Source organism: Conger conger, chromosome 9, assembly GCF_963514075.1.
Source record: "Conger conger chromosome 9, fConCon1.1, whole genome shotgun sequence".
In the NCBI taxonomy this organism is placed as follows: Eukaryota; Metazoa; Chordata; class Actinopteri; order Anguilliformes; family Congridae; genus Conger; species Conger conger.
Window position 1 is genome coordinate 14,816,630 of NC_083768.1, and position 23,950 is coordinate 14,840,579.

General features: G+C 40.1%; 1 protein-coding gene across 1 annotated transcript; it reads right to left on the minus strand.

The window, feature by feature from the left end:
* Positions 1-1,531: 1,531 nt before the first annotated feature.
* Positions 1,532-23,923, minus strand: LOC133136391 (chloride channel protein 1-like). Its single transcript, XM_061253844.1, has 23 exons — positions 23,849-23,923; positions 17,604-17,823; positions 17,117-17,248; positions 14,761-14,889; positions 12,967-13,100; positions 12,611-12,688; positions 11,221-11,299; positions 10,613-10,738; positions 10,133-10,217; positions 9,857-9,958; positions 9,520-9,604; positions 8,991-9,146; positions 8,744-8,813; positions 8,411-8,521; positions 7,431-7,644; positions 6,477-6,610; positions 5,948-6,117; positions 4,233-4,314; positions 4,062-4,144; positions 3,194-3,238; positions 2,984-3,088; positions 2,673-2,759; positions 1,532-2,463 (listed from the first exon to the last, which is right to left on the minus strand). The coding sequence occupies exons 1-23, from the start codon at positions 23,897-23,899 to the stop codon at positions 2,113-2,115; spliced, it is 2,829 nt and encodes a 942-aa protein (XP_061109828.1). The 5' UTR covers positions 23,900-23,923; the 3' UTR covers positions 1,532-2,112.
* Between the last annotated feature and the right edge of the window lie 27 nt (positions 23,924-23,950).

A 23,950-nucleotide genomic window follows, 5' to 3' on the forward strand; every position in this document is an offset into this window, starting at 1 on the left:
TTTTATCCAAAAATAAATTAGCATAGGCTAATTAAGTACACCTTTAAAACTGTTTTGCTACCACTCTCAGAACTATTTCACGTCCCAAATAGATAGCCAAAGTTGAGGCACCTTTCAATAGCAATGTAGCTAATATCTAAAAGGAACGAAAGAAAAGAAAACATGTTTAGAACTTTAGACTTTTTGCTCCATAATCCTCAAATTCTGCCCATGGATGTCAGGTCATGAAGCCACTCTAATTGTAGGATGGAACCTCTACTCTTATAATAGAATCCTTGGATCCTATCGCACGGTGTGACAGCAGTGAAAGACGTGATATTGTTGGGGCTACATTGCACAGTGTGCCATGTACCAATCGTAAAAGACAGCTGATGTTGCACAGAACACAGCCAGCATTAGCATATGCACATCTTCTTTGTATTATTTTGAAGAATGTGAGAATCTATGCCCTTCTTTTACGCACTTTTTGCGCGAGTATTCTATTCTGCATTTAGTAAACACCAAGGGCCTAACCTAATCCAAAAGTGTTATCCGGTGTTATAAGCCGTTATGGATGGCCACACACTGGTGAGACGATTTGTTGGAAAAGTAGTAAGCCCAGTGGGGTTTTTTTACATTGATGCCTTTTTTCACAGTGCAACTTTCAATCACTATGGTAACAGGATATACCGTTTGAAAGCATTAAAACTCACAGTTCCATCTGTATAACTTATTTTACAATGCCATTGCTTTAGTGACAACAGCACCTCATTTTGTAACATGTAGCAAAACAAGCGTGGGAGGACCTTGCCTTTTCCGCATGTCAGTGTTCTTTTCACAGCACGGGTCCAGCGAACCAAATGCATAATAATGCTATTCTAAAAACTCTGAGAAATGTTAATATAATGTTCTTTTTTCACTTCGAATTTCTCTGGAGGAATGATCATTGTTTCCCCAATACAGCAAAAAATACAGTATAACTTCAGCTCAGCCTAGAACAAGCTAGTATTGCATGGTATTGAAGTAACGACTGAGAAGCGTTTTAGCTAATGACCTTACGTTTCCAATGGTGTATATTTTGTTAGGCTTGCATTCAAACCATTGCATCACCAGCATTTTTTTTACCTGTGTAACGAAACCGTAGCATTTCCAATATGGACTATTACACTATTATTAGATACACAAAAATGTTCTTGAGATTTTATGACCAAAAAGGTTGATGTTTTACAACAAAAAATATATATTTTGCTATGCCTACATCTAAATAGAGGACTTCCAAGGTATCTCTCATCTCTCTAGCCTCTCGATTATTCTCAAGTGAATATTTCTCAGGAAGACAGTGAAAACACCTTTGGCTCCTCAACAGAGGGCATTTTCTTTGTGACCTTTTGTGATTTTTATATCAGTGATCATCTAAATACCTTCTCAAAATATTGTATTATTATTCAGAAGGAGCTAGCCTGTTTTTGAATAACAAATAGCCTGTGAAATTGTGGATTGTCTTTGACCTGTTGATGGGGGTTGGGCACAAAAACTTAATGAACTTAATGAATATATTAGTATGTCAAGATTTTATTGTGATTATTTAACTTATTTTTTATAATCTCATCAACCTATTGCTGTCTGAGAGCACAATGATAAAAAGTGTTGTATACTTAGTCAGCAAAATACAGTATTTTACACATCATAAGACCCATAATATCATTTAGTGTCCTTTTGGAGTTTCCAAATGTCCTTTTTGGAAAAAACACATAGTTTAGAAAAAACTATGAATGCCATATGCCTGGTGATATTGTCAGCAAATTTCAAAGAGTTGTCCAGTGATTTGGTTTGGGCTCCATTGTGCGCCAGGCACCGCCACAATAATCTGTATCCACTCAAAAACAGACAATCTTTTCAGTGAGGAAAAAATCTTCCACTTCCACTAGCTTCTGTAACTTTGTTGTAGTAATGCCCAGAATAATTCTGATTACTGGTAAACAAATCCCAAAGGGTTACCTTCCAGAATATATCATTATGCCTGTCGTCAAAAGGGCTCAAGAATAGTAACCATTTTATTTTGGTTATGTCATTTTCAAGCTTGTCAAGAAAAGGGTGATACTTAAGGTGTTAAAGAATACCAAATCTTCTTCTCTAAATGGGCTCCTCTTCACTCTCTCCATTATCATCCTCCTCTTGTTGAAAAACAGAATCAAAGGATGAAAGGATGATGGGCGTAGGGGAGGAGGGAGAGAAGTTGGCACTGTTGCTGTTACCGTACACTGTCCCCCCATCCACACTGCTCCAGGCACCATTCCCTTCACCCTCTTTCATTTCCCTGTTTCCTTCTCTCCATACCTCGCGCTCCCTCTCTCGTGTTGGGGAGGATGGGGCAGAAGAAGATTGCGGCAGCTTTGAAGATTTGCGCCTCCCGTCCCGGAAACTGGCCAGGGGGGGGCGTAACCTTACACCACTGCGAGTGGAGCCCTCAATGGCTTTTTGCAGCTGTGTGTGTGTGTGTGCGTGAGAGAGAGAGAGAGAGAGAGAGAGAAAAAGAGAAAGAGAGTCGAGGAGAGTGAAAGAGAGAGTTTCACGGGGGGGGGGGATGGAAAAAGGAGACTCGGGCACCAGACAGAGTATAAAATATTAAGGAGATGCAAGGCTAAAATAGTGTGTAACAGTGACAAATGGAGAAAGAGAAGGATGTGCCGTACCTCCTTCAGGGCCACTACTCCTACCAGTTTCCCAATACTGGTGACATAGGCATGGCTGAGGCCCAGCAAGGAGAACAGGGTGTGAGTCTGTGACAAGGAGGGTGGGGGATCATGGTCATAACATCAGATTCAGCTGGTCAGTTTAGACTGGACAACTACAAAATGACACCAGATTCCTGTATTATAACCAGTGAACAATTTACAAACCAGGCTGCTCTGTCCAACTACAAGTAGATAATTTAAAGATCATTTATGTATCAAAGTCAGTTCTCATAAACAAACAGAATTGACTGAATTTAATTAATACCCACCTTGTGAAGGGATGTTCTTTCAACAAGCTGGAAGGGGGAGGGGTCAATACGTATCTGATCAAAGCCCATTGGTTTATCCATTTCTGCCTTTTCCCAGGCCTTGATCTGCAGCAGCCAATAGATGGGATTACATAGTTTAGCATAGTTTGTAATTGAAATACAGTCACACCAAAACAGAAAAATATTCTGGTATTTATTTGGAAAGGTAACCTCTTCTGGTGTCATTGTATCTGCAAGGGGTGGAGGAGCAGGCTCCTAAATAGAAAGAAATTGAGAGAATGTAAAATAGGATCAAATGTACTTCAGACAAAAATCCCATAATGCATATTTACAAGTGAACCTCTTGACTACAAGGTCATTGAAAATGCATGCAAATGGATTATCATAAACTATTGGTATTGTTACTTCAATACCAATGCTACACTGTCTTTAACCATCACTAGCAGGCAACATTTTAATTTTTTAATCCCAAAGCACAAATAAATTATATTTTTTTCTCAATATTTTGATGAGAACTGGTGAAAGCAATGTTGCTGTTTGGCATGGACACACTGGCCTATATGCTGGAGTGAAGCATTAATGGCTATTTCACCAGAACATTCTGAAAGGCTAAAAAAAGACCAAGCACCAGTGCAGACCAGTTTTTCCAGCCTGTCTAAAAGTCAGAAGGGTAGTGCTTTGGGCACTCACACAATGCAGGCTCAAGTCAGCTGCAATATGCAGGATATAATATCATGCTACTGTACATGTACACTGCAGCAAAATGTAATTTTAAAAAATGTAATCCCTTGACATTTAGAAAAATGAAAATCAGATTTTCTTGTCTTGTACAGCAAGAAATAAAATGTAAAATAAAAAATGTACAATAAAATGTGGAACATGCTATGTGATAATGCAGGATGTGGTAATATAAAGATACCCAGTAAAGTGCCACAATGGCTCCCCTTATGCCAAAATAATAATAATCTCAATCTGTTTAATAGTTCATTTTTTGTCATCTTTTGCCTGTTCCTCTTAAAGTCGAGAACAATGACTCTCTGCTCACATTTCTGCAAAATAGTGGTTAACTAGGGCATACCTGTGTTTCAACTTCAGTCTGCCTGTCAGCAGAAGAGAATAGACCTTGCAGGGTTTTTTTGACTGTCTTTAGAGAGTGACTGTCTGTGAGAGTAAGCAGGAAATAAATTAGTTTTTTATTTCTGCCTAAAAATCACATGGTTTGAGTCCCTCATTGATGATATCAACTCACCAGAAGTTGTGTGGTTGGAGGATGGCTCTTGGGGTGCGGCAGATGGGAAAGGCCCATTTCTCTCATCCTGTGGTGGGAGGCCCTGGGAAACCAAACAAAAAGGAAAATAACATTGGCTCAGGACAAGAGCAGTCGTCTGGCAGTCGGATAGTTGCTGGTTCCATCCCTGTGTTGAGCCCTGGGTGTATCGAAATGTCCCTTCCTCACCACCTAATCCACTCAACTCCTCGTATAAGCAATGGTCCTGTCCCACCTGGACTACTTCAATTCTCTGCTGGCTGGCCTTCCAGCGTCCGCCATCAGACCCCTACAACTGAATACCAGACGGGCTGCGGAGTTCTGGATCAATGACATTCACGTCGCCCCCCTGCTCAGTGACCTCCACTGGCTGCCTGTTATGGCTCGCATCAAATAAAAAATTTTGGTGTTTCCATACCAGGCAGTCAAGGGATCAGCCCCTGCATATATTTGATCACTTATAAGAACGTATACACCAGCAAGAACCCTCCATTCTGCTACTTCGGGACACCTGGCACCTCCCCGTCGCCACACCTGCACTTCTCGGTCACGACTGCTGTCTGTTCTGGCCCCACGGTAGTGGAATGACCTTCCTGTGGACATCAGCAGAGTCTCTGACCACTTTCAAGCGGAGACTGAAGACTCATCTCTTCAGGCTGCTCCTTTCCCTCCCTACCTCACCACCATGATTAGCCTTGTACATGCCATAGATTATAATGGCACTTATTTATAGTTATATATAGATATTACTGTATTGTATTAGCTATTGTATTGTTGTACTCAGGGTATTCTAGCTGCCAACCGTGGTAAGTTGATGTATTCTTCCAGGGTTCCAATTGTATCTATATGGCCACGCTAGGACTCGGAACCATACTGTCCTCTAGGGTCCTCATCACACTTGTCCCTGTGTTCGATCTGCACTTCGTATGCCGCTCTGGATAAGAGCATCTGCTAAGCGCCTGTAATGTGATGTAATGACACCTAACTCCCAATTTCTCCTTTGCGTCTTATGTCCCTGTTCTCCTTCCGTTGTCTATTCTGATCTGCCTGTTCATTTATTTCACCTGTTGCTTGTTGTGTGCTTGTCAACTTTGTATTTAAGCCTGTTCTTTTCTGTTCTTTTGGCTAGTTTGTTGTATCCCGTATCTGCTCTTGTACCTGGTTTCCTGTCACCTCCTGCCTCCACAGCCTCTACTTCCCTTTACCCTTATCTGTTTGGTTTCTGTTTTGTTATCAACTTCTGCCTGTTTTTGGACTCGTCACTCTGCTCCTGCTTATACAATTACGCACTTGATACCCTCTGTCATATCTGTTTGCTGGTATTTGACCTCTGCTTGCCTTGATCTGCCTTTACCATTAAAGCCTGCCATTTTTTTCTGCATTCCCGAGTCTTGGTTCTTCTGTCCTGCATTCCTGACATGCATGGCAGCCAATTGCCATTTGTGTGTGTGTGTGTGTGTGTGTGTGTGTGAATGGGTGAATGAGAAGCATCAACTGTACAGCGCTTTGGATAAAGGCGCTATATAAATTCAGACCATTTACCATTTACCATTAATTCAACTAGAGTAAGTGCATAAACCAACCAAATTGGGTAATTTCACTATTCATTAAAAATTTCATCAAGCTGTTTTCAGATTCTCTATATCATTTATCTCATTATGTTAGGACTTCCATTGGCCTTGGACTATTTCACAAACCTCTCCATTCTCTTCACCTCCCTTCTCATCCATAAAGGCCAACTTCAGGCTCCTGTCATGACCTTGAAGACTATGCTGCTGGCTGAGGATCCGCCTCTCAGCAGAAAGCCACCAGTCAGAGACAGCCTGCAGTTCAGAACGCTCAATGGAGCCCAAAAGGATCATCGACTCTTAAAGAATAAAGAGTACATAATACAGTAAATAGAAAAGCCAAAACAAAGGTGAATGCTAAACTACACTAAAAATATGTTTCAGTGCAGTGACATGCTTCACATTCAGCAGCACAAATACCAACAAGAGTTCCTAAACAAAAAATAGAACAAGTGGTGCAATGCAAATGGAAATAAAAAATGTCTTGTGGCTAACTCATGTTAAAAATGTGTGATATCTTTACATTGTGAGGAGAATAAGCATGATTCTCATTGGCTGTTAATATTGACCTCTTTGAAGAGATCCCAAACTGTTTTTATATCAAAAAGGGGAAATTCTGGGCGGTACATTTTTTAATGAAAAAAAAAGCAAACTTTACCCTTTGATTCAACTAGTGGAATAGTTTTGAGTGATGTGGACTGCAGCAGGTTGTTCAGCTCTCTGTATGTTGACCGTGAAGACAGGAATAGCACTTTTCTTACCATAATGTTCTCCACAAAGATGTTGTACTGACTGAAAAACAGGGATCCAAGGAGATTGTAAATGAAACATAACTTGCCTGACTGAACTGTTCATAGTGGCCCTCAAAGGACTCAAAGTAAACATCACAGGCAAATTAGTTAACCCAATCTGCCACACCTCAAAAGTCACAATTTACGATTAGCATGTTTTTTTGAATCCCACTTTTATATGTGACCCGTTCTATCAAGATCATACCCGAAACGTATTATTCGAAAGAAGAGAGTGTAAGCTTTCTAACGATACCAAAGTTATCTGTCTACTGCATTTTGAGTGTCACCAAACCGTGTGTTTGAGAAAAACGGCTTCAAAAGTTTGTTGCAAAATGGTAGTTAGGTGAGACTATGATTAGGATTTAAAACTATTTTTTCACTCTGAGCACTTACTCCTGACAAGTCATACAGACCATTTAAAAAAATATATTTTTGAGTAAAATCCAATGAAACTGCTATATTAGCTAGCTACAGACATGAACGCAGGTGATGTGGCTGTTAGCCAGGTGACTGGTGAACGTTGACAGGCTGGCTAGCCTCCAAATGACATTTAAAACTATATTTCAAAAATTATTTTGACATTGAGACATACAAATCAAGACAGTGGTCACTACGAGTGACAAACGCCTGTGTGGTCTCAGTAGCTGAACAGAATGCCAGTGCTCGTGTGTTTAAAAACATTAAACTATATATTTTTTGTTTTGTTACATAAACATTGATTCATGTGAAATTGGCTGTCTTCCGACTGATTAGAACACGTCACATATTAACTGCTAGACCTTAAACTTGCCAAAATATCTGCAAATGCATTTCTGCCACACCTGATGTGTCCAAAGCCAAGCTCGGGCAGATAGGGCAGTTTCTTGACCTGGATGATAGAGTCATAGAGTGAGGGCTGCAGCCCTTGGGCCACCATGTTGGCCAGGATCACTGCAACCATCATGGGCAGGATATGAGAGATCTGTCCTGTTAGCTCGAAGCAGATCACTGCAGTGGAGACGGTGTGAGTCACTGCCCCTGTCATCGCAGCTGCTCCTGAGGGACAAAGATAGATAGTGAGAGAGATATTAAAGCGGACACTTCATAACTCTTATCTGGAGTGAAAGAAAATATTGGTACAGAGAGTATGTTCCCTCTTTATGATGTCTATGGGAGATGGGAAATAATTGTATTGCGTATTGGAATTTATTGGAATAGAGAAAGACCGTTCTTCCGGATTTCTTAGCTAAATCATGCATACAAATGTTAATTTTGTGGCATAACATTAGGAACTTATACAATTTATGTTCAAAGAAAAGTGACATCACAAAGATAATTACTTCAGTTACAGTATGCTGCTGGCTCTTTTCCCTCCAAATCTCACATTTCCTTCTGGAAATGTAAAAATTTCGATTGCACATGCATGAAGCAGCCAGTAGAAAACTCTCCAGCAATTTGAATCTGTTTTTGAAGGTAACCTTGTTTATTGGAAGCAGTGCCATGGACATTTCAAGTGGTTATGAAACATCGAGGAGATCCTCGACCTTAAATTAAAATCTGTGTAAATATTGAGTGATTTTAATCTTTTCATAGCAATGAACATTGAACAAAATGCCATTTCTCTTTATGGTGGTGACCTTCAGGAACTTTGAAGCAAAAGAAATGGGGTGATGGAAAGATTTGAGAGATAAGCAGGAAGACAGGAAAATAAGGAGGACACATTTGTGGATAAGTTCATCTTTAAAAGAAAGGCAAAGTAGGAGAAGGGGACAGCTTTACTGGGGTGAATCAATGTCAGCAAGAGAAGAAGCAGCAGACTGACCGATGACGGCATACCCTCCCGGCAGGATGCGGTAAACAATTCCGTCAAACAGAATCCCGTTGGGGAAGAGGGTGGCCATGATCTCTCCCACCAGCCTGCCGAAAGCTGCTCCTGCAGGATGCAGAGAAGGACACAGTCACACCCACTCTTTTGAACTAAAGGGCCTCACTGGCTGCCCAGCTACACATAAAAAACATCAAATGACAATTTGATGTTTGCGCAATGGGGGGGGGGGGGAGCTCAGTCAATAATAAAGGGATCCAGTGCTTTCACTTTCAGACTTTGAACCATGAGATTTCCTGAGAAAAGCCACGATTAATCTTTAATGCTCACCCAGAATAAAGACTGGCATGAAGGCACCAGACGGGATAGGCATAGTTGTTGAAACGGCAGACATCCAGAACTGAAAGATCAAAGAGACATTATGGTATCTGTCCTTAAGCATGCTGTCATCTGTACTGAAGTTACCTGGCACAGTGTTTCATTGGCACTTGGCTATAATGATTTTTATTCCAAGTGTCTGACTGTTGGCCTCTATGCAGAAGTACAATGAGTTAGCTCAGAGAGGGAGGAGGGTTACCTTCATAATGAAGAAGAGACTGAGGATCACAAAGACACTGACTTGAGGGTGCAGCCAGGCCGAAGAACGCCCCAGGCCAGGTGGGAGAGGGAAACCTGAGATTTTGGTCCAGGTGAAATTATCAAAGAGAGAATTGATGCACTCTCTGGGCATTAACTGGAGGGATGGATGAAGAAAGAGGGAGCATTAGAAAAATGTAAGACAAATGGACATGGGAAAATTGTGGAATGCATAATGAAGCAAAAGAGGCCTTATTATGTGAGAAGGACTGATGCCATTTTATCTGATATTGGTAGTCACTCGGATTTCATTTCACCCAGTTTTTGTTTTGGATTGTTATAAATGTAACTTATTTCACAAACTTATCTGGAAGCAGCAAATCCCCCTTTTGTCCCCAAGCAGTTATGTAGTTATCTAGTTACGGCAGCACATGTCTCTGAGGCCATTACTTGTGCTTGTCCAGGATATAGAAATAATGAAAGCAACACATGGATGAACAGAGAGGGAACAGCAGAGGCCAATTTCTGACCTCTCCAGCCATGAACTGGCCAAATCCTGGAGGAAAGGTCAAGGTTGCAATCACAAAGGTCACAAAAGCTGGAAAAACCAGTCGGCTGTAAAAATAAAATGGGATTACAGCGTGAGATTGAAACATTACACAAAATGAAAAAGCTGCAGAGTGTATCATTTTCTTAATTCTAATATCATGATAATACCTAATCAATGTAATTTAAAAAGTCAGAAGAAACTTCTATATAGAAATTTGTGAACCCTCAGAGAAGAGTGGCATAAAAACTTTGACCTGTATTATTGCAAGAGTGAGTGTTACTCTGGGGTGTGTAAAGGCTCCCTCTCCGCCCCCTCACTGTTTTATCAGGAAGCTGGTGAGTGCATTCTGCGTCCTCATAACCAGCACCACTTGACGATTCAGATAGACAAAGAAGGCTCCCAGAAAACCACACGAAATACTGGAGGAAGAACAAAAATACAGAAAATGTCCATGCATCCACAATGACAAGGGTAGAATCTGTATGTATAACAAATCTGCTGCTTCAGTGTTCATTTGTTGCATATTTGGCTAAACTAAATGTGGTAAAAACACAACTGTCAACATGCTTCCACATACTCTTTCTCCCTCTCACCCAATGATGGCGAATGCTGGTAGCTCCTGCAGATCAAATGGAAAATCCATCCGGAAATTGGTGCGGAAAAGAGCAGTGATGGTAACTGAAATAGCGTAAAGTTCTCATTAACCATCTACAGTAAAATAGTGTACAGTATTTACAACCAATAATATTAATTTATCAAATGTATTAGGGGTCAAAGCACGAAAGCTGGAAGCTGTTGGAACCCTATTAGGAATGATCTAATACGAATAAAAGTAATAATAATAATAATAATAATAATTATAATAATAATAATAATAATAATTTTTTGTTTATCTAGACATCCAGTTGACAAATTACAGTGTATTTCTAATTGGTTTAAACATTTCCACTCATTTGCAGTGTCTATGCGTTTCAAGATCAAAAAGGTTAATCAAGAAATTATATGTATTCTATTTATTATGTATTATTATGCCATTTATTTAATGTTCTTTATAAATATGTGGTGATCCTTACCTGCATCTTTATTCCACACTGACAGCACTCGGAATATGAATGCACTGAAAGTGGCTGCAAAATATCCCCTCCAATAATTCCTTACAGCAAAGTAAGTGGATGTAACTTCAATACTGAATAACACTCCTGGTGGCAAATGACAAGGATATACAACATTACATTACATTACATATAAGACCTGAGTATACCACTAGCGCTGGATTAAAAATGTATGGATTCCTGAATGAAGAAGGAAATCTTTTCACAGATCAAGCAAAAGTTGCATCAGGAAAGAGATCCTGCATCAAAAATGTACAGCTAATATCCACAGCATCAAACCTATCATCCACTCACGTAGCCTTTCAGTTTGATAATGTAGGGTTTAGATGTATGTCATCATGGCAGTTGAGCACTACAGTCAAAAGCTCAATTCCTTCATAGCTGCATACCTCTAAAAGCGACTAAATGGGGCATAGTGTTCTGAAAACATGATATGAGGAAGATCAAACTGAACTGAGAATGTGCGGAGGGAAACTTCATAGGATATATGTTGGCCTTAAAGTACATTTTCTTCCCACTAAAGCAACAGAATGCCAGAACAACAGAAGAAGAGATGAAGCAAGGTTTACCTCCAAGAGGAGTGCCAAAGCAGCAGCCCACCCCGACCGCACAGCCCACTGTAAGGATGTCTGTGTAGCAATAAGGGTTCTACTGACACCAGAGAGAAAGAGAGAGATGTGGGGAACATGGAGAACAGGAGTGGCAAAGGAAAAGAGAGAAACAGAGGACAGCGTCAAATGAGGAGTGAGTGGAGAAAGTGAGAGAGAAAACACACGGGAGAAGAACAAGAAAGAGCTGGATGCAAAGAAGAGAAGAAAAACAGATAAAAGAAGCAATAGAGGAAGAGAAATAGGTGCGGAGAGAATTAAAAAGACTTGACAGATATTGTGAATTATGAACAAAACAAAGTGGAATGCATTAAAAAATCGTTCAGTCGTGAACCAAACACAGCAATGTTAGATTTACTCATTGTAATGAGTGGATATAGATGACACATTAAATATACCAGGAATAAAATGCTGGAGGCAAACATATGTATGCACCATTTTAGAACAATCAAGCATAAAGCATATCAATTTTGGATATTGCTGAAATGTACTTGGTGACAGTTTAATTCATGAATAATTTGTCTGTAGCATGTATTTGACTGTAAGCATGTGTGTGACTGTTACATAATCACATTCCTACATCTTAGTCTCAGTCCAAGTCTCAGTATCAGGTTTGTAGAACACCAGGACCAGATGCGAGACCAAGGCGTAGCTTTTAGATTGAGTCTTTATTATAATAAAGGCGGGTCAAACAGGCAGAGGTCAATAGCCAGCAAATAGAATCAGCAAGGATAAGGCAGTTTCTATGTAAAAGTCCAGAAAATTGGTCAACTCTCCAGCAAACAGATACAGTACGGAAAATCCGTAATCGTGGTCACAGGTGAAGGATCGAAAACAAACAGGCAAATCAGACAGAATCGGTACCCGGAAGGTGAAGTCAAAAAATAGAAACAGGTCGATACACTGCAGTTCAGAACAAGACAGACGGGATTAAAAAAATGCGGAAGTAGGTGACAAAACAGGTCCTAACAGAGATCAATCAGATATAAACACTGGAGAGTATGGTATAGACACATAACAATCTGGTGACGTAATGAACAAACAAAGGGGTTTATATAAGACAGATAACAAGAGGGAATGACAATCAGATGTGGGGAAACAATCAGCAAGTGAAAATGCATGTGAAACGAATAACAATGAATGAACAAACTGACAGGGTGACTACGGTGTGCACAGAGGGTACTAAAACACGGAATGCGACGCACATAGACAAAAGACTAGACAGTGAAAACACGTAACCTGACACTCTAATGCAAAACTGCAAGTGATGCATTAGAGTGCATGTACTTTACTATCCCTATCTGCCTGTCACTACCTACACTGTCTTTTCTTAGTGTAGGGCTCTGCTTACCTGGTAGACACCAGAGAAGAAGGACATGAATTTGCTGAGCACTGCTGCACAGATACTGGCAATGTGTACAAACGGGCCCTGAAATGGGAGGGGAGTGGGAGTGCATCAGGAAAGAAGCAAAAAGAAGATAATATTTGCATTTGGTGTATGAGGGATTATTCATAATCACGTGTCTTGAGCTATGACATTGTGAAAGTTCCCTATGTGAAGAAAAAAGGGGACATGCACTGAGAGATAAATAAAAGTTGAATTTGTCAGCCCTCAGACAATGAGAGCAGATCTGACTATGAGATAGACGAGGCTTGTTGATTTGTGTGAGAGACACAGAGAAAGACAGAGGGAGCAGAGATGTCTACCTCTTTCCCCACGGGTATCCCACTGCCGAGTCCAGCAGTCAGGCCAATGACCTTGGCCACAAAGGCTCTGAGAGTCAAATATTCCTTCAGTACCACCCCTCTAAGGATGGTCTTCAGTTCTGGTATTCCAGATCCTGAGAGAGAGAGAGAGAGAGAGAGAGAGAGAGAGAGAGGGGTGGGGGGGGGTGGGGGTGAGAGAACATCAGGAGATGCTGTATTTTATTGCTTTATGCATTGCCTTGTCACGGATGACCTTATTACACTGATTTATGTTAGTCGTAAAAAAAGGGGTTGATCAAAAAATGGGTGTGGAAATCACAGGCTCACAGTGTGTGTGACCACTGCTGGAAGCAATACAGACTGTACACCTGCAAGGCAAGCTTTCCATGGTGTCAGGCTCTGCGTTTTTCTGTTATCGCTGTGCTTTCCGTAGTCTGTTTCCCGCTCCATTTATCTTTATCCATTTGTTTCAGCTGTGTCTCCGCCTCCCCACTCCTTATATGTGCTTCCTTCCTATCTCCTGTCATTTCTGCCGTGTCTCTCACCTATTTCTCGTTATCTGTCAATTAGTAGTGTATTTAAACCTGTCAGTTTCTTGGTGCTAGTTCGTCTTTCTGTTATTCCGTTCTCTACCTCGGTTCTAGCTTCCTCTACCCTGTACCTGTGCACTGTTATTTTCAGTCTAGTTTTGCTCTGCTCTGTTCTGCTTTTGGATTTTCTGGTTTTGATCTCTGCCTGGTTTTTGGATTGTGTGTTTTGGTTTTTGTACTTGTAACTTCAATTATTGGGACTTCCTGGTTTTTGAACTCTGCCTGTTTCCCGATTACACTGTCTGCTTGGATCACAACCATTGCCTGTTTGTGGATTACATTTTGGAACTGCCATTGGTCATTAAAGCCTGTCTTTCATCCCTGAGTGTGCTCTTGGTTCTCCCTGTCCCGAATCCTGACACATGGGTTGCAGGTGTTATGCGATTCTGTCCCCATTAATCTTGTAAACCAGTAAAGCATGTGCCTGTAAGCCGATCCCTGAGCCACAAATGTACCTAGGGCATCAGTATGTGTGGGGTTATATAATGACTAGGAATTAAGTAGAGAAACATACAGAGGCAAGGCACATATACATGTACATGCACCCACACATGCATGCACACACAAGAGGCAGAGAGAGAGAGAGAGAGAGACTTATTGCTGGGTAACAACAATCAGGTCAAAGAAAGATCTATGTAGGACATACACCGATCAGTCAAAACATTAAAGCCACCTGCCATTAGTTTCATTCTTCTTCTCTCCATTGGAATTGCATGGTACTGCATGTGGTAAAGCTTAGATCCCATGAATATCGAAATATGGCGGGTGGGCTTTATTTTTTATTTTTTAATGAATATTTTGCCTGTTAAGATCATGATCATGAACACCAGTATGTACCGAGATATTTAAATAAGAAAACAATGCACCCCCCCCCACCCTCCACAATGAGCTTACAAGATTTTCATTTAAAAATTAGACTTTTGAATGCAATACACTTATGACTATCTGCTTATATGAGTACACGGATCATATCATTAAATATTAAGTGTTTCTAGACAGTTGTCTAGAAAGTGTTTCTTTACACAGTTTATAGAATTTGTAATCATGAAAAAATTGCTTTTAACATTTTTAATGTTGTGGTTCATCAGTGTATAAGCAGTGGCTGCTGAATTAGGGACCCCAGTTTGGGCAAACAGTGAGGCGAGGATGGAGATGGGCAAGGCGGGCGAAGGCTGGGACAGGGGTCGCAGTGGTCTGGACTCACCGATAGCCTGCGGGGCGACCAGCTGGCAGAAAAGGGAGGAAAACAAGATGAGCATCATGGGATAGGCGACCCAGGCCAGGTACTGCAGGGGAACATTGCCCTGTAGGTGGTTGTGCATCCACTTATACGCTGTGATAAAAGGAGGGAAGGAAAGAGGGAACTGTTAATGCCAGGTCAACAACTTTCACAGGCAGGCACCATCACTGTGATTTCAAATCTGAGGCCTCTATATTATTATTATTATTATTATTATTATTATTATTATTATTATTATTATTAATTATTCATAATCATCATCATCATCATCATGTTACTATAGTATATTTGGAAGACACTTTTTCAGTAAGTCAGAAACTACTACTTCTATGAAAACTTAAATGACAGACAATGAGTACTGGTGAGGGTTGTGGTGCTGGAACAGGCATGACGATGATGATGAGTTATTTGATGATCAAAATACATATAATCCTGCACTGGAGCAGCCATCGTATACATTTAAAAATCTTTATTGACTCTTGGGCAGGTGAGGCAATATGTTTATTGATTTTTTTTTAATCACGGTTAACATTTTGGAGGACTTAATACTTCTAAATTCCTACAGTAAAACTGCACGTAATCAATGTCACGTATACCATGCTTGGTGATCTTAAAGAATATCATGGTGTTTCCTGAAAACAGATAAATTAAACATTGTCGTGCATTTTAAAATTGAATTGAATAGTGAATATTTTGGAGTTTGCTATTCCATAATTATAAATACCCACTGTAAAAATGCACGTAATCGATAGTACGGATACATTCAAAGGTGTTTTTCGTGAATATGGTGGAATTTGGAAAATAATTCGAGTCGACTTTTGATTTGTATGGAATTTGAAAAATCGCCATGCATTAAAAACAATGACTATTTTGGTTACTATTTTTATTATTCAGTGTTTAAAATAACCAAGGGCATCATTTGGAATATTGAACGAGCGAGTCGTGGAGATTTCAGCTGTATATTGTCGTCAAAACATGATTTACCGCAAAGCGCAATGTAGATGCGCACCTAAAGTTTAAGTGCGGATAGCGTGACCAACGTTTTTCGAAGTGCGGATGGCGTGACCGCATCTGGTCATGTTTATTTTGAAAACAATGAGCATTAAATTAATTTTATGACACAACTAAAAACAATGACGTTTCCACTACATTCTTTCAGTCCAGTCCAGTCTTTTCGCTGATATTTCAAGTTCTGGCACAGGAACAAACCCACGGTAGATTGAGTTGCGTTCTTTTTAGCTTATTTTCAGCTGTAATAATACGATAGGCTACTGATGACATGACGTAATTCCCACGAAAAGAACACGAAAGTGAAACAAACATTAGTTGCGACGTAGCTGTTAGAGTTGTTGTTGGAGCTGTGCTGAAGTTTGATGTTTTGCTGAAATGAATTATGTGCCCGTATCATATTGCTATTAGCTTATGCTATTGTTCCGTTTTGCCTGGCCGTTTGATTGAACGTCACTCAGATGTTCCTGGCGGTACCGTAACAGGTGCTTCGGTAAAGCAGAAGGGAAAACAGTTTTTGACAGTGTAGGCCTACCCTGTATGAAGCATAGCTGCCAACGCTCACGCTTTCGGCGTGAGACACACGTATTTGCATGTGTGTGTGAAAACAGGCAAATGCGTGTCTCACGCCGAAAGCGTGAGAGTTGGCAGCTATGATGAAGTGTATAGACGACTTGCATCGAACATGTTCTTGAGTTTATGTGGAATTACCCGTGGGATTCCGTTGTGCTTCGATTACACCTGATTTAGTATGATTTTCTTTGTTTCTCTAGATTAGAAACGTAATAAATGATTATATGATTGTAAATGTAAATAAACGCACGAACCGAGAGCACGCGTTGACTGGACTGAACCGATTTCAGACGTGGCATTGGAAAGATTTAACAGTGGTTGTGCATCACTACAAGTCTTCATAATCGCAGTGGAATATGAAAAAGAATCCTGACTAACAGATAGAAAATGGTTAATAGTTGGCAATGAAGATGTGTAAATCCACATTAATTACATTACATTAATGTCGTTTGGCAGACGCTCTTATCCAGAGCGACGTACAGTTGATTTGATTAAGCTGGAGACAATCCTCCCCTGGACCAATGCAGGGTTAAGGGCCTTGCTGAAGGGCCCAACGGCTGTGTGGATCTTATTGTGGCTACACTGGGGATCAAACCACTGACCTTGTGGGTCCCAGTCATGTACCTCAACCAATACGCTACAGGATGCTTGTTTGCTTCAGGAATGAAATTCAAATGAAACTGAAATACAAACTAAAGAAGGCTCAAGGAAATGCATTGCATTATAGGCATTGTAGTACCTTGGAGAGACTTGGCGCTGGCATAGTCCATAGTCCAGCTCACCAGTGCCATGGTGATACCCAGCAACACTAGGAAGATCCAGTCCTCTCCCAGCTTTGTCACAATGTACCTCTGTACCCGTGCCACACAATCTGAATAACAAAGGAGACTGGGCTTTATGACAAATGAACCTCATTCAGCAGTACTGCAGTCAGAATATAGCCATATGCCAAGAACATAATTTACGAGTGTTGTGTTCTGTGCAAATTGTGCATAGTGCCTGTGCATTAATAAAAGGAATTATTTGTCTTACACAAATTCCCCAAATCGATGTGAGACAGAATTGGAAAAATTTCAAAAGTAAACTTGCTTACGTATTGTTTGAGATCATTTTACAACCCGATTATAATTCAAATAAGTTGCAAAACACCCAATGAACAAAACTGTTATTTTTTCTCTCTCCCTCCATTCTGTCTGACCCTCCTTTACCCTCCTCCCACACCTCACCTTGACATTTAGAGAAAGGATGGGGCTTCTTTGACGGAGCATTGTGGGCTTGTTCTGGGGGAGGGGCTCCAGTTTCCAGGGCAGCAGGATGGTGTGGGTCATGAGCTCGCCGTGTGGGGGCGGACTTATCCGCGTGTTTCTTCCATTCTTTTTCTGTCAGCAGTCGAGCAGCTTCCCTTCGTGCAGACGTTCCGAGGTGTTCCCGGTACTCTCCATATAGCTACAAAAATCAGGAGAGGAGAACATTTTATACACAGCATTTTCTGTTGCATCCAACCTTTTTCAAAAAAATCATACTGCCATAGAAATATAGCATCTCGTAATCTTATGTGAATTAATGACATCTTCAATGTTGAAAAAAATAGGTTCAATGTTTGTCTTGATCTATTTCAAGTCCTGTCAGGTTTTCATTTCTTACACCCTTCCATATGAGCTTGCTACCACCTCACGGCATAGCTGTAAGGCTGATGGCAGCATATCAACATCAACAGTAAAAATATGCAGTAAGTATACATTTGTAAAATAAGTGTAAATAGCAAAAAATGCTGCTGCTGATAAGCCTACTGATGAACATCAGCAATATAACAGCATTATTGACAGCGTCCACCAAAACAGTTTTTAATCAACTTCTCAAAGATTTTCTCTTTTCCATGATGCGTGCCAATTAATTCAGTCATTGCATGGGAAGTGCAGCTGGTGCCCAATTCACTAGAGAAGCTAAGGAAAGGTAATGAGAGGGGGACAAAGCTGCCAATGGAAACCCTCACTAATTGGGTGATGCCACGGCCAATTTTGTGTCACCTTACTATCTGGTGCCACAGTCTGAGCTGGCACAGAGAGGACTCGGGTCACATTGGGTCGAACTGGACCATGTGTACTTGGAACAACATTATGTTGACATACATCATAATATCCTTGAATTCTCTGAAGTTACATGCAGATTAAATTCCACACTACACTAAACTATCATTGTTATTGTTGGCAATGAAACTTATACAATGTAATACAGTGCCATCTCATGCAAATAGTCAAGTGATGTTTTTTGTTCGTTTTTTTAACCGAGTTGCCTGAACTTTGGAGAATAAATTGTAACACAATTTTCAAAATATCAGGGTAGTGGTAGGCAGTGGTGGCTATAATATATACAGGTTTATATTTCCACCAATTTCCCTGGCTCAGTTAGCCAATTAGTCATATACCTACAGCAATGGCAGCTCACTTGAATTAAAGCATTGTAAAGTTCATTGTATCTGAACACAAAATAGTCTTCAGCAGTCATTTGTGGTCTTTCTGTATCAACCTCAGATGACATGCATGTTTAGTCTAGTCATTACATTTCATTACAATTCTTACAGATTCAATAAGGCAGGATGACTAGGAAGGCACAGAGGGCCATTTATAATCAATTATTGTAATGTTCACCTAAAAACATCAATTTGTACTATAACAAAATTTAAGTACCATGAGGCTGCATAAATGCCTAGCAAACTGTCATGTCACAATCATATTGACTGATGCTCTCCTGAGCAAGCTGAACATTGTCAGTTTGCTCAAAATGCCCGGACTGAAACATTTGTTTTGGTCTACAATTTTAACCTCCAGAGACCCTGAGCCATTCAAGTTATATACAGTATTTATTTTAACATAAGGGACATTTAATTAAAATGAAATAAAATGTATTTTTAAATTTAATCTAAATGTCAGGAGGCGGGAGAGAAAAACCAAGCTCAACCCAGAAGTCGAGGAAACGGGAGTTTCATTTCGTAGTTCAATAACCGGCAGACAGTTACAGGGAGGGTAAGCAAAGGGATGGTCATGGTCACAAGCAAAGTTCGTAAGCCAGAAGTTATCCAACGGAGCAGAAGTACAAAAATGGAGTTCAGAAATCAATAGTGGGAATAAACAGAAACAGGTCAATAGACAGAGCAGACGAAAATAACACAATGAATAATGACGTGAGGGAGCTACGGAGCGGGAGTACAGACAAAAATATTCACGTGAAAAAACAAATAACAAACACCAAAGTCAGAGAGCAAACACGGGTTGTGACAGTAAAAAGGTAAAATACTTTTCTCCTGGGTTTCCGGAGGTTAAGGGGGGCCACAGAGACAGCATATGCGCAGCAATTCTGTGCTACACCCCTGTCCACATGCACATATGCATACCTCTCTGTGTCCCAAATTCTTACTCAACCCTCATCCTCTCCCTCTCTCCTGGTGAAATTCTACTCTGGGGCTTATATATAGCTTCAGTGTGACCCACTGTTCACATAAACACTTAACCTCAACTCTTTCTCTGGTTATGTGTCTTCAAGCTCAGATTCAGTTCTGCTTTTTTTCCATAAATAATAATATGCAATAAGAAAACACACAAAGGCATCTATTAATGTAACTGGGGGAGCATTTGTTGAAACATGATACCATTGAACGTTACCCAGGTAAGTTAGTGCAATAAACTGAATTGTGACCATACCAAAGACGTCAATAATCTCTTTTTCTGATGATAGAAGTGGTGGGGTATGTTCTGCTTGTAATGCCATGAGTAAGTGTGTACAAGGCTAATTTCCTTTGTAATGGAAAATAAGGTCCCATTCTATTCTTAATTTATTTTCTGTTTCTTCCTTTTTGAAAATAATAATTTGGCACCAAATGTGGGGCTGAACATATCCAATTCCTGCATTGATTTGAAATGCCCAATTAGCAGCTGCAATTGCAGCTGTGCTCATGCACAATCCCCACTACTGATTCAGGGGGCGTGTAGACAACCGTGGATCTCCTCCAAAGCATGTAGTGTTGCCAGCCTGAGACTCTTCACACCACAGCCCACACCAAAGCTTGAACCGAGTTGAGTCGGGGAAAGATATGCTGCTTCGGCATTGGGAGACCACAGGGCTCATCCATGCACCACAGCATCGTGCCTTTACCGAATGAGCCATCTGGTAGCGCCATTTTTTATTTTTTTAAATAGGCATAGAAGATCCATACATATACGATGTATTTAATTTAACAATATAACAATATTGAGTATAGCTATTGAGTAATGAAACTAATGATCATATGAAAATCATGACAATAGCAGCAATAATAATTGGTGATGGCAATTAGTTAAGGTAAGGTGAAAAGATAATGTAACTGAATGAAGCAGTTTATTCATTATTGGGATACAAATCTACACTACGTGCATGACTTATGTTTATTCTTCATTTCATTTTGAAGGCAGGCTACCATGGCAAAAAAGGGATATACAGAATTATTTTATTAAGGCACCCTTAATAAAAATGGACAACATAGGCTGCATATAATAAATAACATGGATAATGATCTAACTCTCATGTTTCAATGTATTTTATTTAGTAATCCAATTTTTTCTAAAACCGCATGTGCCAAAATGATTGGCACCCCTAACCCCCATAGTATTGTAAATTAAACAAAGTGAAATTGGCAATATAATTTTACAATTTAATTCATATCAGTCTAAAGGAACTATATTGTGTCATTCCATCACTTCCTGTTTATAATGAAGTGTCACGTTTCTGGTCTTCTGTTCTGATGAATTTCCAGGCACTGCGCCGCTAGAGGGTGAGCTTGCTGTATTTTTGCCAATTGTGATTAGTTTCACTTTGGCTATCAGTTAATGAATACCCTCGTGCTTCATTGGTAATCAGACCACACACAGCAATTGTCTGCTGTGTGTGGTCTGATTACAGATGAAGGTCAGCTGCGTGTCTTTCTATTTGTGTGTTATTTTTCCAATTCCCATAGCACATTCTGTTTTTATTTTTCATTTGTGTACTATGTGACGTATGTGACTGACGATTCTCATTTACCTGTTGTGGTGACGTTAATGGGAGCTGAATACGCAGCAACTGTTTGGGTAGTGAGGATAATCTGTCACACATTCACCTTCACATTTTATTTGGTGCACAAATGTTACTTGGAAGACAGGATTCCTCTGGGAATTGAGACCTCGTTAGCAGCTTTCTTCTGTCTAGGCCAAGTGTCAGTTTATTGCATCCCTTTTCTGCATGCTTGCTCTCATTGGCTGTTCGTCCACATAGTTTATATCTGCCTTGTTTAAATGCTCCCTTTAGGAAGAAAGGAGCTTTAGGCTGAGTTAAAGTGGACCTAGGAGTACTGAGGCCGATAGCCCGGAGCTCTATGTGGGAGATCTTTGTGGCTGTTTTTGTATTTATCTTGGTTCTTCTTAAGTCTCCTGCATGGTCTGCGGAGCCGAGAAGCATACTGTATTCATGTCATGATTAATGTATACTTGCTATTAGTGTATGGAGTTCACTGAGAGGAAATGCACAGTCTTAGGAGACTAGGTAAGCAAAGGGACTGGTACTGTTCCCGGTCCTAGGTAGGCTATAACGCAATGGGGAGCCCGCATAGTCTTCTCCCTAGCACTGTTCATGCACCAATATCCTACTCGCCTTGTTTTACGACCACCGTAATCAGTAGGACATTGAGTAGGTTGAGTTTCCCTGCCGTTTGTTATTTCCTCACTCAAGTCAGTTCTCTACTGTTTTAATAGGTAATTTTATTGGTTGGCTAATTGCTGGGGAGTTATTTGTTCCCTTTCTCATTTACCTCATGGTCGAAAATCCCTTCAAAGTGTTCTCTAACCTTATCACAACTTATAGGAAAAGACTCATGGCTTTCTTTGCGATGGGTGTTTGCACAAAGTATTAAACCATAGGTGCCAATAATTGTGAATATTTTTTTTATTTGAAGAATGTAAGGCTTTAGTTGATTCCATTTAATCATTAATAAAGCGCACTACTTTTCGCATTTTGGACAATAAAGTTTATGTCAATAACTTTTATGTTTTTCATTTACAGCTCTTTTTGTGCATGTTTATCAATAATTCCGGAGCCCACTGTAACTTCACTTCCATCTTTTTGCACTCCTAGTGTACTTGCAGATATGCACACATTGATGCAATCAATATCAAAACAATACAATACAATAATGCATTTAAATAAAATCGTTCATGAAATATAGCATTTAACAAAACAGAAAGAAATTGTGTATTAAAAAGTAATTTGCACTTGTAATATGCCAAAGCTGGTTTGTCATCTCTCTGTCATGTTCCCTGCCTTTGCCATATAGAAATAACAGGAACACCCAGTTCTGTCTTTTCTTTCACTTCAGTTTATGGCTGATTGAATTGCATCTTTTCCTCCAGAATGCTATGGACACAGTCTGAAGCTCTCCAGAAGGTTGCCTATTTTGTAATTACATTCTGTCTTCTTGGTGGGGTATATTCCTTTTAATGACGCAGTAGAGAATGTTTTTTCATCTTTGATTTCACAACCATCATACCATTGAGCGTCACAGGAAATTTCAGTTTTGATCCAGGTAAATACAATCTGAATAGAAGCTAACAACAAGCTTAAATGCTAAAAGGGCAACATCACTAGATATAGCTCTGCTCACTGGGCGACCATATAAACACAAGGTTATTACAGCACACATGCAATACACAGCCTCAAATTACAACAGACAGACAAACAGATAAGAGCGAGGTGATTGAGAGAGACACAGAGAGGGACAGACAAATAAAATATATGGAAATGTCTGAATTACAATGTAATATTTAAAAAATACAGTGTGGGAAAATTATTTTTAATATTGTACCACGCATGCTGAAATAGAAGGAAAATAATTTCAATGATTTCAAAATCGGCATTGTAACTAATAAAATAGCATAATGAAATTGCTAAATACTTATTGATGAACCTTAAATTTGAAATATGATTCACACATGTATAGGAGATATATTTCTCTCCATGCACGCAGTCAGACTGACTTAAGACAGCAGACTGCACGATTGACTGATGACTAATTCTGACTGACTCGCTGCAAAATAGCGTGAGACCAGAAACAAGCACTGTTTCTAAACACAAAATAGAGGAGGTCAGGTGAGATGTGTGTTCCCTTCAGAAGACCCCAGACTGTTTAGTTAAAACAGGGGCAGGAAAAGAGGGGTTACCAAAAAAAACATGCCAGTATATTCTACAGCACAATATCACTGAATACTATTACTTGCATAATCAGGGAGTTGACAACCTACAGGGATTGTGTACCACACATCCACAGCATTTTGGTGAAAAAAAAAAAAGGTTGACTAGATCACAGCAGGAGAAGTTGGACAGAGGGCAAATGAAGGGAATGGCAGAAGGTAGAGAATGAAAGAGAGAGACAGGGGTGACAGACGGAGACAGAAAGGAAAGGTTTACTGACCAGGGTGTGCTGGTACCTTAGAGCTGTCCTTTGCGATGCATCTGCGGCCATTGACACACTGTCACTGATCCAAAAATAAACCTACTGTCTGTCTCAGCATTA